The sequence below is a fragment of the Pogoniulus pusillus genome, chromosome 36 (assembly GCF_015220805.1).
Source record: "Pogoniulus pusillus isolate bPogPus1 chromosome 36, bPogPus1.pri, whole genome shotgun sequence".
Taxonomy (NCBI): Eukaryota; Metazoa; Chordata; class Aves; order Piciformes; family Lybiidae; genus Pogoniulus; species Pogoniulus pusillus.
Window position 1 is genome coordinate 7,097,717 of NC_087299.1, and position 14,647 is coordinate 7,112,363.

The 14,647-nt window shown below is 51.9% G+C and overlaps 1 protein-coding gene across 5 annotated transcripts in view; it reads left to right on the plus strand.

Annotated features, from left to right (window-relative positions):
• The window catches only part of DVL1 (dishevelled segment polarity protein 1), a 107,850-nt gene that overhangs the window by 81,473 nt on the left and 11,730 nt on the right, over positions 1–14,647 (plus strand). For 3 of the 5 annotated variants that reach the window (XM_064172106.1, XM_064172107.1, XM_064172111.1), the window contains exons 6-12: positions 1,168–1,261; positions 3,435–3,504; positions 5,166–5,305; positions 6,578–6,654; positions 7,101–7,168; positions 8,446–8,595; positions 13,047–13,178. In XM_064172106.1, the coding sequence (XP_064028176.1) occupies positions 1,168–1,261; positions 3,435–3,504; positions 5,166–5,305; positions 6,578–6,654; positions 7,101–7,168; positions 8,446–8,595; positions 13,047–13,178 (731 nt within the window). The remainder of the gene's footprint in view (positions 1–1,167; positions 1,262–3,434; positions 3,505–5,165; positions 5,306–6,577; positions 6,655–7,100; positions 7,169–8,445; positions 8,596–13,046; positions 13,179–14,647) is intronic. The other 2 variants (XM_064172109.1, XM_064172110.1) reach the window with 1 other exon arrangement.

Here is a 14,647-nt window from a genome sequence, read left to right on the forward strand (position 1 = left end):
GAGGGTTTAGGTATTAAAAAGTAGCACATTTAGGTTCTAGAGGTTTAAAAAGCCTGGGGGGAAAATAACTAACCCAACAAAGTCTTTGTTCAACGTCTCTGTGGGTGCCATGGACAGAGGCACTGAGTGCAGCCTCAGCAGGTTTGCTGCCCACACCAAGCTGTGTGCTGCAGCAGCCAGGTTGGAGGGCAGGATCCATCCAGAGGGAGCTGGGCAGGCTGCAGAGGTGGGCACAAGCCAAGCTCAGGAGATTCAACAAGACCAAGTGCAAGGTCCTGCAGCTGAGTTGAGGCAATGCCAAGCACCAGTCCAGGCTGGGCAGTGCCAGACTGGAGAGCAGCCCTGAGGAGAGGGACTTGGGGGTGCTGCTGGAGGAGAAGCTCAGCAGGAGCCAGCAGTGTGCACTTGCAGCCCAGAGAGCAACCAGAGCCTGGGCTGCAGCAGCAGCAGTGTGGCCAGCAGGGCCAGGGAGGGGATTCTCCCCCTCTGCTGTGCTCTACTGAGACCCCACCTGGAGTCCTGCATTCAGCTCTGGAGCCCCTGGGACAAGAGGGATGTGGAGATGCTGGAGAGTGTCCAGAGCAGGGCCAGGAGGATGCTGAGAGGCTGCAGCAGCTCTGCTGTGAGCACAGCCTGAAAGAGTTGGGGCTGTGCAGGCTGGAGCAGAGGAGGCTCCCAGGTGACCTTCTTGTGGCCTTCCAGGAGCTGAAGGGGGCTCCAAAAAAGCTGGGGAGGGACTTTTGAGGCTGTGAGGGAGTGCCAGGAGTGGGGGGAATGGAGCAAAGCTGGAGGTGGGGAGAGTGAGGCTGGAGGTGAGGAGGAAGTTGTTGAGCAGGAGAGTGGTGAGAGGCTGGAATGGGTTGCCCAGGGAGGTGGTGGAGGCCCCATGGCTGGAAGTGTTGCAGCCAAGCCTGGCTGGGGCACTTAGTGCCATGGTCTGGTTGGTTGGGCAGGGCTGGGTGCTAGGCTGGGCTGGCTGAGCTTGGAGCTCTCTTCCAACCTGCTTGACTCTATGATTCTATGATTGTATGATTCTCTGACTACCTGCTGGTGTCTCTGTGCTTTAGTCTCCTGCCTTTGTAGAGATCAGCCTTTCTTTGGCAGGGTGCAGAGGAATGCCAGTGGCTCAGCTTTGCAGAGCTGACATTTGCTCTCCCCTTCCCCCAGGCTGAGCAGCTCCACGGAGCAGAGCACTTCATCGCGCCTCATCCGCAAGCACAAGCGCAGGAGGAGGAAACAAAGGATGCGGCAGATTGACAGGGTAAGGTTGGCATCCAAGGGGCTGAACTGGTGCCTGAGTGTGGCATATGTGGCTCTGCTGGAGGTGTCCCTGCTGGCTGCAGGAGGGGACTGCACAAGCTGACCTTTGAAGGTCCCTTCCAACCAATGTGATCTGGGAATCAGGAAGGGATCCAGAACAGGTCTGTGCCCTGCTGTGTGCCTGATGAGGAGAGGCTGAGGGACCTGAGGCTGCTTAGGCTGGAGAAGACTGAGAGGGAATTGAATCAATGTTTCTAAATCTCTGAGGGCTGGGGGTCAGGATGGGAGGGACAGGCTCTGCTCACTGCTCCCTGGGACAGGACAAGCAGCAATGGATGGAAGCTGCAGCACAGGAGGCTCCAGCTCAGCACAAGGGGGAACTTCTTTGCTAGAAGAGTCCCAGAGCCCTGGCACAGGCTGCCCAGAGAGGTTGTGGAGTCTCCTTCTCTGCATCCTTTCCAGGCCTGTCTGGATGTGTTCCTGTGTGCCCTGAGCTAGATTGGATGGTCCTGCTGTGACAGGGGTTGGACTCGATGATCTCTTTGGGTCCCTTCCAACCCCTGCCATCCTGTGAGCCTGGGATGTGCTGGAAGGGCTCCTTTGGTCCACTCTGCCCTGGAGTAGCCCTCTAACATTTGAAGTTCTGCAGCACTAGAGTCAAGGCTTTTTCTCCTCTCCCTGTCTACTTCTAAAAGCTTTTAACTATCTTCTTGTCCCTTTCAAGAGCAACCTCTGCAGGAGAACCTTCCTTGTGCTACTGCCTGATGTGGGCAGGGGCTGGCTGTGGTGGGTGAAGTGCTGAGAGGAGAAATCTGGGCTTACAGGAAAGCACAAAGCTTTTCTCCTTCCCTATGGTAGCAGCGTGAGGGTGGTCCAAGTGACATCCTTCCTCTAGTGCCTGCTTTGTCATCCTCTAAATGCCATTCTCACAGACTAAAGACTTTCTCACAAGAACTGGAGCAGTGCTTTAGAAGAGGTTTGAGAAGTGCATTTGTGCCTCATTCTGGAGGCAGGGGAGTGTCTGGCATCTCCCTTCCTGAAGGACCTTGAGTTGTTCATTGCTCTCTTCATTGTTGAGATACTGGAAGGTGTTTGGAGAAGGGCAGCAAGGCTGGGGAGGGGCCTGGAGCACAGCCCTGTGAGGAGAGGCTGAGGGAGCTGGGGGTGTGCAGCCTGCAGCAGAGGAGGCTCAGGGCAGAGCTCATTGCTGCCTGCAGCTGCCTGCAGGGAGGCTGTAGCCAGGTGGGGTTGGGCTCTGCTGCCAGGCAGCCAGGGACAGAAGAAGGGGACACAGGCTCAAGCTGTGCCAGGGCAGGTCTAGGCTGGATGTTAGGAAGTTGTTGTCAGAGAGAGTGATTGGCATTGGAATGGGCTGCCCAGGGAGGTGGTGGAGTGGCTGTGCCTGGAGGTGTTGAAGCCAAGGCTGGCTGGGGCACTTAGTGCCATGGTCTGGTTGGTTGGGCAGGGCTGGATGCTAGGTTGGACTGGCTGAGCTTGGAGCTCTCTTCCAACCTGGTTGCTTCTCTGATTCAGGGAGGAGCTGTGGCTGCAATCATTCACACTACACTGGGCACTTTGATGGTTCAGTGTCTGCCTGTCAGCCCTGTGGTCAGGAAGGAGAAATGGTTCAATGCTGAGAAACCTCAGTGTAAGAACTTGGTGTGGTTTGGAAACAAAGCCTGGGAGAGAGTGCAGACACAAAGGGAGCCTGCAGGAGGGCTGCAGAGGGACTTTGCATCAGGGTGTCCAGAGGGGAATGGTTTCAAGCTGAGGGAGAGCAGGGTGAGACTGGAGCTGAGGAAGAAGTACTTCAGTAGGAGGGTGGAGAGACTATGGAATGGGCTGCCCAGGGAGGCTGTGGCTGCCTCCTCCCTGGGGATGTTAAAGGCCAGGTTGGATGAGGCCTCAAGCAACCAAGTCTGGCAGGGAGGTTGGAGCCTGATCTCTGAGGTCCCTTCCAACCTGAGCCATTCCATGAATCCATCTTTTTGTTTTGCTTACAAAGTCTAAATGAAGATGAACATTGAGGCCAGAATGATTTCTGGATCCATCATTTCCCTCTGTCAGGCAAACTACTCATCCATTCCCAACCAATTAATCCTCTCTGATCCTTTTTTAATTGCCTTATTCTGAGCCATTTAAACCTCTGAGAATTCTTCTGTTGTGTTTTGCAGTCGTCCTCCTTCAGCAGCATCACTGATTCGACCATGTCCCTAAATATCATCACTGTCACCCTCAACATGGGTAAGAAGCTCAGCAGTGTTTTGTGGCATGGATTTCAGGTGACATAGAGGTACTGTGGCAGCATTTGGAGCCAGCAGGAAGCTCCTTGATTTGGAAGGCTGTCAGTTAGCAGCTGGGTTAATGGTTGGACTCAGTGAGCTGAAAGCTCTTTTCCAGCCAAACCAGTCCTGTCATCCTGGGAATTGAACCAAAGGAATTGCCATTCCAGAACAGGTCTGTGCCCTGCTGCATCCTTATGGTTGAGGGACCTGGGGCTGCTTACTCTGGAGAAGAGAAGACTGAGAGGGGATTGAATCAATGTCTATAACCACCTGAGGGCTGGGGGTCAGGAGTGGGGGACAGGCTCTGCTCACTGCTCCCTGGGACAGGACAAGCAGCAGTGGATGGAAGCTGCAGCACAGGAGGTTCCAGCTCAGCACAAGGGGGAACTTCTTGACTGTAAGGGTCCCAGAGCACTGGCAGAGGCTGCCCAGAGAGGTTGTGTGGAGTCTCCTGCTGTGGAGCCTTTCCAGCCCTGCCTGGATGTGTTCCTCTCTGAGCTGCTGCTTCATTGACTGTCCCTGGATTCTTGGTCCAGTACTGGATAGTCCTGAGCCACTTGCACAAGCAGATCAGTGTTCCTCCCAAGAAGAGATACTCAGAGTGCTGCAGCAGCTCTGCTATGAGGACAGGCTGAGAGATTTGGGACTCTTCAGCTTGGAGAAGAGAAGGCTTTGAGGAGACCTTGGAGTAGCCTTGCAGTATCTGAAGGGGGCTCCAGGAAGGCTGGGGAGGGACTATTGACAAGGTCTGGTAATGACAGGAGGAGGAGGAATGGGTTTGAACTGGCAGAGGGGAGATTGAAAGTGGATGTTAGGAAGAGGTTCTTTGCAGTGAGGGTGGTGAGAGACTGGCACAGGTTGAGGGTGGTGAGACACTGGCATAGGTTGCCCAGGGAGGTTGTGGAGCACAGAAGCACAGAATGGGATCAAAGATCACACTGGGTGCTTCTGTGCTCCACACCCTCCCTGGAGGTGTTCAAGGCCAGGTTGGATGAGGCCTTGAGTGACCTGTTCTAGTGGGAGGTGTCCTTGCCTATGGCAGGGGGGTTGGAACTGGCTGAGCTTTGAGGTCCCTTCCAACCTAACCCATTCTGTGCTTCTCTGAAACCCTGGGAAGGAGCTAGAATCCCCAGATATGGAATTCTGCTCTTCCTTGCAGGAATGGTAAGTGGTTAGACATTGTTAGGAGCAGGAGTAGAAGAGCTCTGGAGGTTTGCATTGCTGCTGCATTTGGTTGTTTAGCCAGACTGATCTGCCAGGTCAGCACCAAATTCCTCCTGCTCCTGTGGCACATGATGAAACCTTGACTAATGCTGAGTGAGAGGCTAATTTCTAGGTGCAGACATAGCTTTTCAGTCTTGTTTCTTTTGCTGCTTCTTCAGAGTGTAGCTTTTCAGTGTCCTGTATGGAAACCACAATATTCCCCAGCATGTTTCCCTGCTGCCTTGCCCCGAAGCTGCCAGGCAGGCATCTGCCTGTAGGGCAGCCTGAGCTAATTGTAGCCCAGCTGATGTGTTGATGAGAGAATTGCTTTTTCAAGCTTAAAGTAGCTCTTCACTATCATTCCAATCACTTTCTTTGCCCTTGTTTTTCCACCCCCTCCACTTTCTGTCTGTGCAGAAAAGTACAACTTCCTGGGAATCAGCATCGTAGGACAGAGCAATGACCGAGGCGATGGTGGCATCTACATTGGCTCCATCATGAAAGGAGGAGCTGTGGCAGCAGATGGTCGAATTGAACCAGGAGACATGCTTCTGCAGGTTGGTCTGTGTCCAGAATTAACCTGCTGCTGCCTCCTGCTGTGGTGGCTCAGCTCAGTCATCCCACCAGGTCTGTGCATTTTAGTCATCAGGTCACAGAATTCATTTGCGCTGAGGGAATCTTCTGGCTTAAATCGTGAAGGCTTTGTCAGCTCTGCTGGGTGATTGATGTGCTCTGAGGAGCAGTAATGCTGCAGCTGCTCACAGGGGTGCAGGCAGTTACAAGGCAAATGAATTTGGAAGCCCAGAAAGCCAAACAGACCCTGGGCTGCATTAAGAGGAGAGGCTGAGGGAGCTGGGGGTGTGCAGCCTGCAGCAGAGGAGGCTCAGGGCAGAGCTCATTGCTGTCTGCAGCTGCCTGCAGGGAGGCTGTAGCCAGGTGGGGTTGGGCTCTGCTGCCAGGCAGCCAGGGCCAGAAGAAGGGGACACAGCCTCAAGCTGTGCCAGGGGAGGTTCAGGCTGGATGTTAGGAGGAAGTTGTTGTCAGAGAGAGTGATTGGCATTGGAATGGGCTGCCCAGGGAGGTGGTGGAGTGGCTGTGGCTGGAGGTGTTGCATCCAAGCCTGGCTGGGGCACTTAGTGCCATGGTCTGGTTGGTTGGGCAGGGCTGGGTGCTAGGTTGGGCTGGCTGAGCTTGGAGCTCTCTTCCAACCTGCTTGATTCTGTGATTCTATGAAAAGCAGAAGTGTGGCCACTTTCTTCCCCTCTGCTCTGCTCTGGTGAGACCCCACCTGGAGTACTGCATCCAGTTCTGGAGCCCCTCGTACAAGAGGGCTGTGGATGTGCTGGAAGGTGTCCAGAGAAGGGCCACAAGGATGCTCAGAGGGCTGGAGCTGCTCTGCTATGGTGACAGACTAAGGGAGTTGGGGCTGTTCAATCTGGAGAAGGCTCTGAGGAGACCTTATTGTGGCCTTCCAGTGTCTGAAGTGGGCTACAAGAAAGCTGGGGAGGGACTTTTTAGGAGGTTGGGTGGTGAAAGGACTGGGGGGAATGGAGCAAAACTAGAAGTGGGTAGATTCAGACTGGAAGATGTTCTTCACCTTCAGGGTGCTGAAACCCTGGCAGAGGTTGCTGAGGGAGGTGGTGGAAGCCTCATCCCTGGAGCTGTTTAAGGCCAGGCTGGATGAGACTGTGAGCAACCTGATCTAGTGTGAGGTGTCCCTGCCCGTGGCAGGAGGATTGGAGCTGGACAATCCTGACAATTCTCTGCTGCTAAAATGTCTTTTACCTTCCCTGCTGCAGAGCCTGACCTCTGCTTTTGCACCCTTTCAGGTGAATGATGTCAATTTTGAGAACATGAGCAATGACGATGCCGTGAGGGTGCTGCGGGAAATCGTCTCCAAACCAGGGTGAGCACAGCATAGAACCTCCTGCTTGCTTCTCCTCCAGGTGCACTCAGTGCTGCTGGGGCAAAGCTCAGAGAACTCAACTTTTGTCATCTCGACAAAGCAACCAGTGTGTGACTGCTGATCTCAACCCCTCAGCTTCTCAGGGTTAATGATGGATAGGTGAGCCTGGTTCCAAAGCCAACAGCAAGAGGAGCTGCCTGGTTTAGGCAGCGCCGTTTAGGTGATGAGTGGTTCAATATCTCCAGAGCTGCTCCTTGGATTTCACTGCTCATGAGCAGTGCAGAGCATCCTGATGCTGCTTCAGACTGCAGATAGCCTTGAGAGGTGTCTCAAAAGCACTCTCAGAATGCCCTTGGCAGAAGGTTGTTTCAGAGAGGTCCTTGTAGCAGCTACAACTACTGGAGGAAAAGTTGAGTCACCTTCTCATTTGTTTTCTTTCCTCCCAGACCCATCAGCCTAACAGTAGCCAAATGCTGGGACCCTACTCCCAGGAGTTACTTCACTATCCCCAGGGGTGAGTAGATATTTGTGCTCTGTGCTGGGTTCCTGTGGAGCCCTCAAGGTCTAGATAACATTTGCAGCTATTTGAGCATTTTCCCTACCAGTTTGACACTTTTAGGTTTGGCTTTCTTGTTTCTTTGCTTTTTATTTCGAGAGGCAGGGGTTTAATATTCTCTTTCTGAGACTTCAGTGCCCACTGACTTCATGGAGAGATTTTCTTTTGATTCACATGGGTTTGGATCAAGATCTTAACCTTTTGGTGGGTGTTTCCTTATGGTCTCAAGCTTTCACTTGATAGGAAGGTTGGAGGGTGCCTGCAGGGGCTAAAAAGCCTCATTTTGTCCCATGGAGACTGTGGGAATGGTTTGAACTGAGCAGTTTGGAAAGCTGAGGCAAACCTCTTGAAAATAATCTGGTTCTGAAACTTTTGGCTTAATGAACCTCTCAGTTCTCACGTGGCAAACTCAGCTGCCTCCTGCTGGTGAGGAAGATTGAAACCAGTTTGTTCCCCAGCCCTAAGAAGATGAGCACAGCATCGTCCAGTCAGTGCAGCAGACTGGTGCAGGCTACAGGAGCTCACTCACAGAATGTCAGGGGTTGGAAGGGACCTTGAACGCTCATCCAGTCCAACCCCCCTGCCAGAGCAGGATCACCCATATCAGATCACACAGGATTGCATAGAATCATAGAATCAGTCAGGGCTGGAAGGGAGCACAAGGAGCAGCCAGTTCCAACCCCCCTGCCATGCCCAGGGACACCCTACCCTAGAGCAGGCTGCACACAGCCTCAGCCAGCCTGGCCTCAAACACCTCCAGCCATGGGGCCTCAACCACCTCCCTGGGCAACCCATTCCAGCCTCTCACCACTCTCCTGCTCAACAACTTCCTCCTCACCTTCAGACTGACTCTCCTCACCTCTAGCTTTGCTCCATTCTCCCCAGTCCTGGCACTCCCTCACAGCCTCAAAAGTCCCTCCCCAGCTTTTTTTGCAGTGAGGGTGCTGAGACACTGGCACAGGTTGCCCAGGGAGGTTGTGGAGCACAGAAGCACCCAATGTGATCAAAGATCACATTGGGTGCTTCTGTGCTCCATCAACCTCCCTGGAGGTGTTCAAGGCCAGGTTGGATGAGGCCTTGAGCAACCTGTTCTAGTGGGAGGTGTCTTTGCCTATGGCAGGGGGGTTGGAACTGGCTCATCCTTGAGGTCCCTTCCAACCTCCACCATTCAGTGATTCCTGTAGGTTGTAGTGTTTGCTGCAGCTGATTCCTTTCTCTTTTTGCTTGCCTTGCAGCTGAACCAGTGAGGCCAATCGACCCAGCAGCATGGATCTCTCATACCACAGCCATGACGGGAGCGTACCCCCGTTACGGTATGAGCCCCTCCATGAGCATCACCACATCTACCAGCTCCTCACTAACAAGCTCAATTCCCGAGTCGGAAAGTAAGTCACACTGGGGCCAGCAGAGGGCAAGTGCCTTCTGCTCGGGGCCAGCAGTGCAGAGCTGTGCACAAAGCCCACCCCAGCCACAAGCGCGATGAAAAACGACAGCCTCATCCCAACTCCTGACTGCTTCCTTAGGGCTCTCATCCTTTATGGGGAGCAGAAAAACCTTTGGCTGAAGCTAAGGAGTTGACACAGTGCTGTTCTGGCAGGGTTTGCATTTAGGAATTGGTGGCTTCTGCCTCTTAAAAGTTACAACTTTAGCCTTTCAGACCAACTAAGTCCTAGCAGGCAGCAGAGGTGTCTGCTGCTCTTCTCTCTGATTTTACAAGCAGGTAGCTCCTGGAAAAGCTCAGACCAGCTAAGTCCTAACAGGCAGCAGAGATGTCTGCTGCTCTTCTCTCTGATTTTACAAGCAGGTAGCTTCTGGAAAAGCTCCTCACCTTGAATTGAAAGTGGTGTGGTAGCTCAGTGCCCCTTTTTTTTCAGGTGTGGTAGCACAGTGCCCCTTTTTTTTCAGGTAGTGGTGTGGTAGCTCAGTGCCTCTTTAGATAGTAACAGCACCACTGAAGGGGGAACACATCTGCAGCAGAAAGCAAGTGAACCACTGCCCTCAGGAGTGCTGTAGCCTGAAATGTGTTTTCAGCCTGGAAAGGTGCTAAGGCTTGGTGGGATCAAAGGTATCTGCTGATTGCTGTCACCCAAGAGTCTGTACTCTGCATTCCTCTGGAACCATTCCTGTATTGTGTGCCTTGCTATATATAGTGATGTGACTGGGAAGTGTGCAACACAGCTGCCCTCTCAACCAGACTTAAAATAAAGGCTATTTGGGAGCAGAACCACATTTCTGGAGACAGCTTCTCATTTCTGTGCCAGTGACTTGCAGTGTTTCCTTTCCTGAGTGGAAGAAAACATGGAGTGCCCCTGACCTTGATGGTGACCTCTCCTCCCTTCAGTCCTGTTGCCCACCCTGAGCACAGCAGGCAGCACCTCAGCTCCCTAGCTACAAACAGCAACCTGTCCTGTGAACATTTTTTGGCAGGGAAGACAAAATTAAGGAGGGATGGAGGAGGAAGAGAGAGAGAGGTGAGGGGAGCCTGAGCCCTGAACAAAGAGCTTCATGCAGAATGGGGCTTGCTAACTTTTCATGTTCCAGTGCAAGATTCTCTTTCAGTGCCTTTCAGCTCCCTGGTGCTGGAAGCAAAGAGGATTTCTGTCCTGCAGTGTCTGCTGTGAAACTGGGAGCAGTGACTTGACAGAGCCACCCTAGACAAGGCTGTTTGTGGTTCCTTGTTTGAAAGGTTTGAGTGTCTGCTGGTTAACTCTGCTTCTAGAGCAAGGCCAGGAGTGTGTAACTGGAGAGCAAACTGCTTTCCTTCTCACTGGCCTTCCTTTGCTCCCCAGCCTCTGGAGCAGAACTGAAGTTCTGACACCTGAAGCATTTGCACATCAGTGCTAGTGGCTGAAGCAGCTGAGATTTTGGGGCCATACAAATCACCACCCACCAGTAGGAGTCATTCTGTGTTAGCTCAGGTTCACTTCTTCCAAACCAGGACTCTGCAAAGCAAGCCAGGCTGAGATGTTTTACAGGAGAATATTCTCACAGTGCTCTGTGGGTGCTGGATTTGCTGCCTCAGTCAGTGCAAACTCTGCTCCTCCTTTACTCTGCCAAAGGTAGATTTGTCCAGCCCCTCTTCTGCCACTACAAAACCCCTTGCTGCTGGCCCATCCCATGAGGTGAAGCATTTCAGGTTTCTTAGAAGTCTTAACTGCATTAAAATGCAGTCCACAGACACTGTTGGGAAGTTCTCATTTACTCAGAGGAGTTTTCATTGAGGCCTCAAATTATTTTTGCTTAATTATCATTCAGCCCTTTGGGTGCTGCATAATTTCCTGGGGGCTTTTTGTTTGTTTGTTTGTTTGGGCAGATGTGGATTTCATTACTCAAATAAGGATGCAAGGCAGTGGTGGTAGTGGATGTGGCAGGACTAAAGCACACACCTCTTGGATCAACAGGATCTGCTCATGGGGCTAAAAACACCACTCAAAGCCTTGAGAAAGAGCTTGGTGGTAGATTTGGCTCCTTAAGAAGGAGTTAAGTGTCTGTGCTGCTCCTCAGATTTGCACATAGCTGTAGAGGGGGTCAGGTAGGTCAGGACCTTGGAGTTCAGACCAGAGTGGGTGCATTTTAGATGAGTATTAGACCAAAGTGGATGCATTTCAGATGATATTAGACCAAACTGGATGGATTTCAGATGGATATTAGACCAAAGTGGATGCATTTCAGATGGATATTAGACCAAACTGGATGCATTTCAGATTAATATTAGAGCAAAGTGGATGTATTTCAGGTGAATATTAGACTAAAGTGGATGCATTTTAGATCTTAGACCAAAGTGGATGCATTTCAGATGGATATTAGACCAAAGTGGATGCATTTTAGATCTTAGACCAAAGTGGATGCATTTCAGATGAATATTAGACTAAAGTGGATGCATTTTAGATCTTACACCAAAGTGGATGCATTTCAGATGGATATTAGACCAAAGTGGATGCATTTCAGATGAATATTAGACCAAACTGGATGCATTTTAGATATTAGACCAAACTGGAAGCATTTCAGATTAATATTAGAGCAAAGTGGATGTATTTCAGGTGAATATTAGAGCAAAGTGGATGTATTTCAGATGAATATTGCACTCTCTACAGCAGCTAGCAGAGTTAGGAGATGCTGAGGTCATTTGGCCAGCCTTGTGCTTTATATACAGCTCTCAAGTCTCCAAGGAAATACAATTTCTTGCTCCCCAGGTGCTTTACTTCAGTGTTGGTTGGTTGTTACCTTCCCCCTCCCAAGCAAATATGTTGCTTTTTGCCACTAACCAAACTAACTTCCAAGCAAAAGCAAAGTGTTAGTGTGTGTGTAAGTACTGCAAGTGCATGCACTGAGAGCCTGGGATGTTGTCCTGCATCAAGCATTGCACGTGGGGGAGGAAGCATTTCCAGTTTTCATTGTTTCATGCTTGTTGTGCCTTGTATCAGAGTGTTGGATGGCTGGAAAAGGACAAAAGCAGTTGTGCTTTTACAAGGTGGGTGATCAGGGAAGCTGGGGAGGGAGGGGAGGGAGGAAGGTTTCTGTATTCCTGCTGGAGAAAGGTCTGAAGCAAACACAGGACACCTGTGGCTAATGTGAATTATCCAGGGCTGTCCTAGGCAGCACAGTTGAGTCCTGCATAGGACAGGAGAAGGCTGTGGGCTCTTGGACCCAGATTCACCCCCCTGGGCTCTCAATGTTAGAGGCCACTTTGCTTTTTATGTGTAGTAGAGACAGAGTCTCTAAAGGATCTAGAGCCCTGCAGCAGGCAGCTCAGTTCAGGAGGGTGGAGCTCAGCCCTGTCCTTATGGTTCCAGTATAAAAATCCATCAGGAAATGCTGAAGCCTGTGAGGAGCCTCAGCTCTGCTCATAACCATGTGTGAAATAGCAGTGGAGCAGTGGACAGCTGCTGAGGCATTTGGGAGCTGCCAGGCTTTGAATGTGGACAAAGTAATGCTGGGGGAGGTGACTTGGTAACTGCCAGCACTGGGATCCTGGAGAGGTTTTCCTGAAGGAAGCCTTCATCCCAACGATGGAAGCTTTCTTTTCTAGTTCTGATTCTCCCCAGTTCTGCTGATGTCCAGATATTGCCAACACAGATGGACACTGAGTGTCTGCCTCCAAAAAAGCTGGGGAGGGACTTTGGAGGCTGTCAGGGAGTGCCAGGAGTGGGGGGAATGGAGCGAAGCTGGAGGTGGGGAGAGTGAGGCTGGAGGTGAGGAGGAAGTTGTTGAGCAGGAGAGTGGAGAGAGGCTGGAATGGGTTGCCCAGGGAGGTGGTTGAGGCCCCATGGCTGGAGGTGTTTGAGGCCAGGCTGGCTGAGGCTGTGTGCAGCCTGCTCTAGGGTAGGGTGTCCCTGGGCATGGCAGGGGGGTTGGAACTGGCTGCTCCTTGTGGTCCCTTCCAACCCTGCCTGATTCTATGCAGATGGATCTCAGTGCTGACAGTGAGCCCCAAAGAACAAGCTGAAAAATCCTTGTTCTAGAGAGTTCTGCATGAGGTGCACTGAGCCATTGGCAGGCTGGGGGCTCTTGGTGGCAAAGAGAAATAGAAATTGATGCTCGGAGGACTCCTTGGGCTCCCTTTTCTGCAAGTCTCAGTGCAGTGTGAGTTGAAAGAGTGCAGTGCTGCAGTCAAGACATCAGGGGCTCAGCATCTGAGCGACTCAACTGGCTGCACTGAGCACAGTCCCCAGGGAACTGATGAGTGCTGCAGTCTATGCCCTTGCATTTGGGAACCTTTGAGCCTTTTTGCCTCCCTAAGCTGTGTCTTGAAATGATTTCATGTGGACTGGAAGCTGAGAAGCTCTCTTGAGGCTGGGTTCATTTCAAAGAAGGATGTAACCTTTCTTCCTTTCAGAATTAGAAGAATCTCCCTTAACTGTGAAGAGTGACATGGCTACAATTGTCAAGGTTATGCAGCTCCCAGACTCAGGCCTTGAAATTCGGGACAGGATGTGGTTAAAAATCACCATCTCCAACGCAGTGATAGGTAAGAGAACAAAGGAGGGCTGGGGACAAAACCCAACAGTGGCTTTTTGGCAGCAGGCTGAAGAAATCATCTTGATGTGATGTATTTTGCTGTCTATAACCTCTTATATTCCCTTGACTGCTGAGGCCACACCTTGAGTGCTGTGTCCAGTTCTGGGCTTCTCCATTCAAGAGAGATGTTGAGGTGCTGGAAGGTGTTTGGAGAAGGGCAGCAAGGCTGGGGAGGGGCCTGGAGCACAGCCCTGTGAGGAGAGGCTGAGGGAGCTGGGGGTGTGCAGCTTGCAGCAGAGGAGGCTCAGTGCAGAGCTGATTGCTGCCTGCAGGGAGGCTGTAGCCAGGTGGGGTTGGGCTCTGCTGCCAGGCAGCCAGCAACAGAACAAGGGGACACAGCCTCAGGCTGTGCCAGGGGAAGTACAGGCTGGATGTGAGGAGGAAGTTGTTGTCAGAGAGAGTGATTGGCATTGGAATGGGCTGCCCAGGGAGGTGGTGGAGTCTGTGTGCCTGAAGGTGTTGAAGCCAAGCCTGGCTGGGGCACTTAGTGCCATGGTCTGGTTGCTTGACCAGGGCTGGGTGCTAGGTTGGGCTGGCTGAGCTTGGAGCTCTCTCCCAAACTGCTTGATCCTATGATTGAGTCACTTCTGTTCTGTAAATCCTGTGCCCTTTTCATTAATGCAGCTCAGAAAGGGCTAAGCAGTGTCACTGTAGGATTGGTTTTGGTGTTGCTTTTAATGTTCAAACAGATGCAAGATCATAGATTCCTAGAATCTTGGAATGGTTTGGTTTGGAAGGGGCCTTAAAAGTCATTGAGTTCCAAGTCCCTGCCATGGAACTAGACCAGGCTGCTGAAGATAATTCTTTGCTTCAGTGACGTTTGGTGGTAATAACTTAGCAGTTAGGCTCAGGTGGGAAAAGAACACTTTAAGCTCATTGCAACAAGACTGGTGGAGTCCCTAGAAGTGTTTAAAAGACTGGAAGTAGCACCTGGTGCCATGATTTAGTTGCTCAGATAATATTGGGCAGTAGGTTGGATTTGATGGACATGCTGCTGGAGGAGAAGCTCAGCAGGAGCCAGCAGTGTGCACTTGCAGCTCAGAAAGCCAAGCAGAGCCTGGGCTGCAGCAGCAGCAGTGTGGCCAGCAGGGCCAGGGAGGGGATTCTCCTCCTCTGCTCTGCTCTGCTCAGACCCCACCTGGAGTACTGCATTCAGCTCTGGAGCCCCTGGGACAAGAGGGCTGTGGAGATGCTGGAGAGTGTCCAGAGCAGGGCCAGGAGGATGCTCAGAGGGCTGCAGCAGCTCTGCTGTGAGCACAGCCTGAAAGAGTTGGGGCTGTGCAGGCTGAAGAAGAGGAGGCTCCCAGGTGACCTTCTTGTGGCCATCCAGCATCTGAAGTGGGTTACAAAAAAGCTGGGGAGGGACTTTTGAGGCTTTCAGAGAGTGCCAGGAGTGGGGGGAATGGAGCAAAGCTGGAG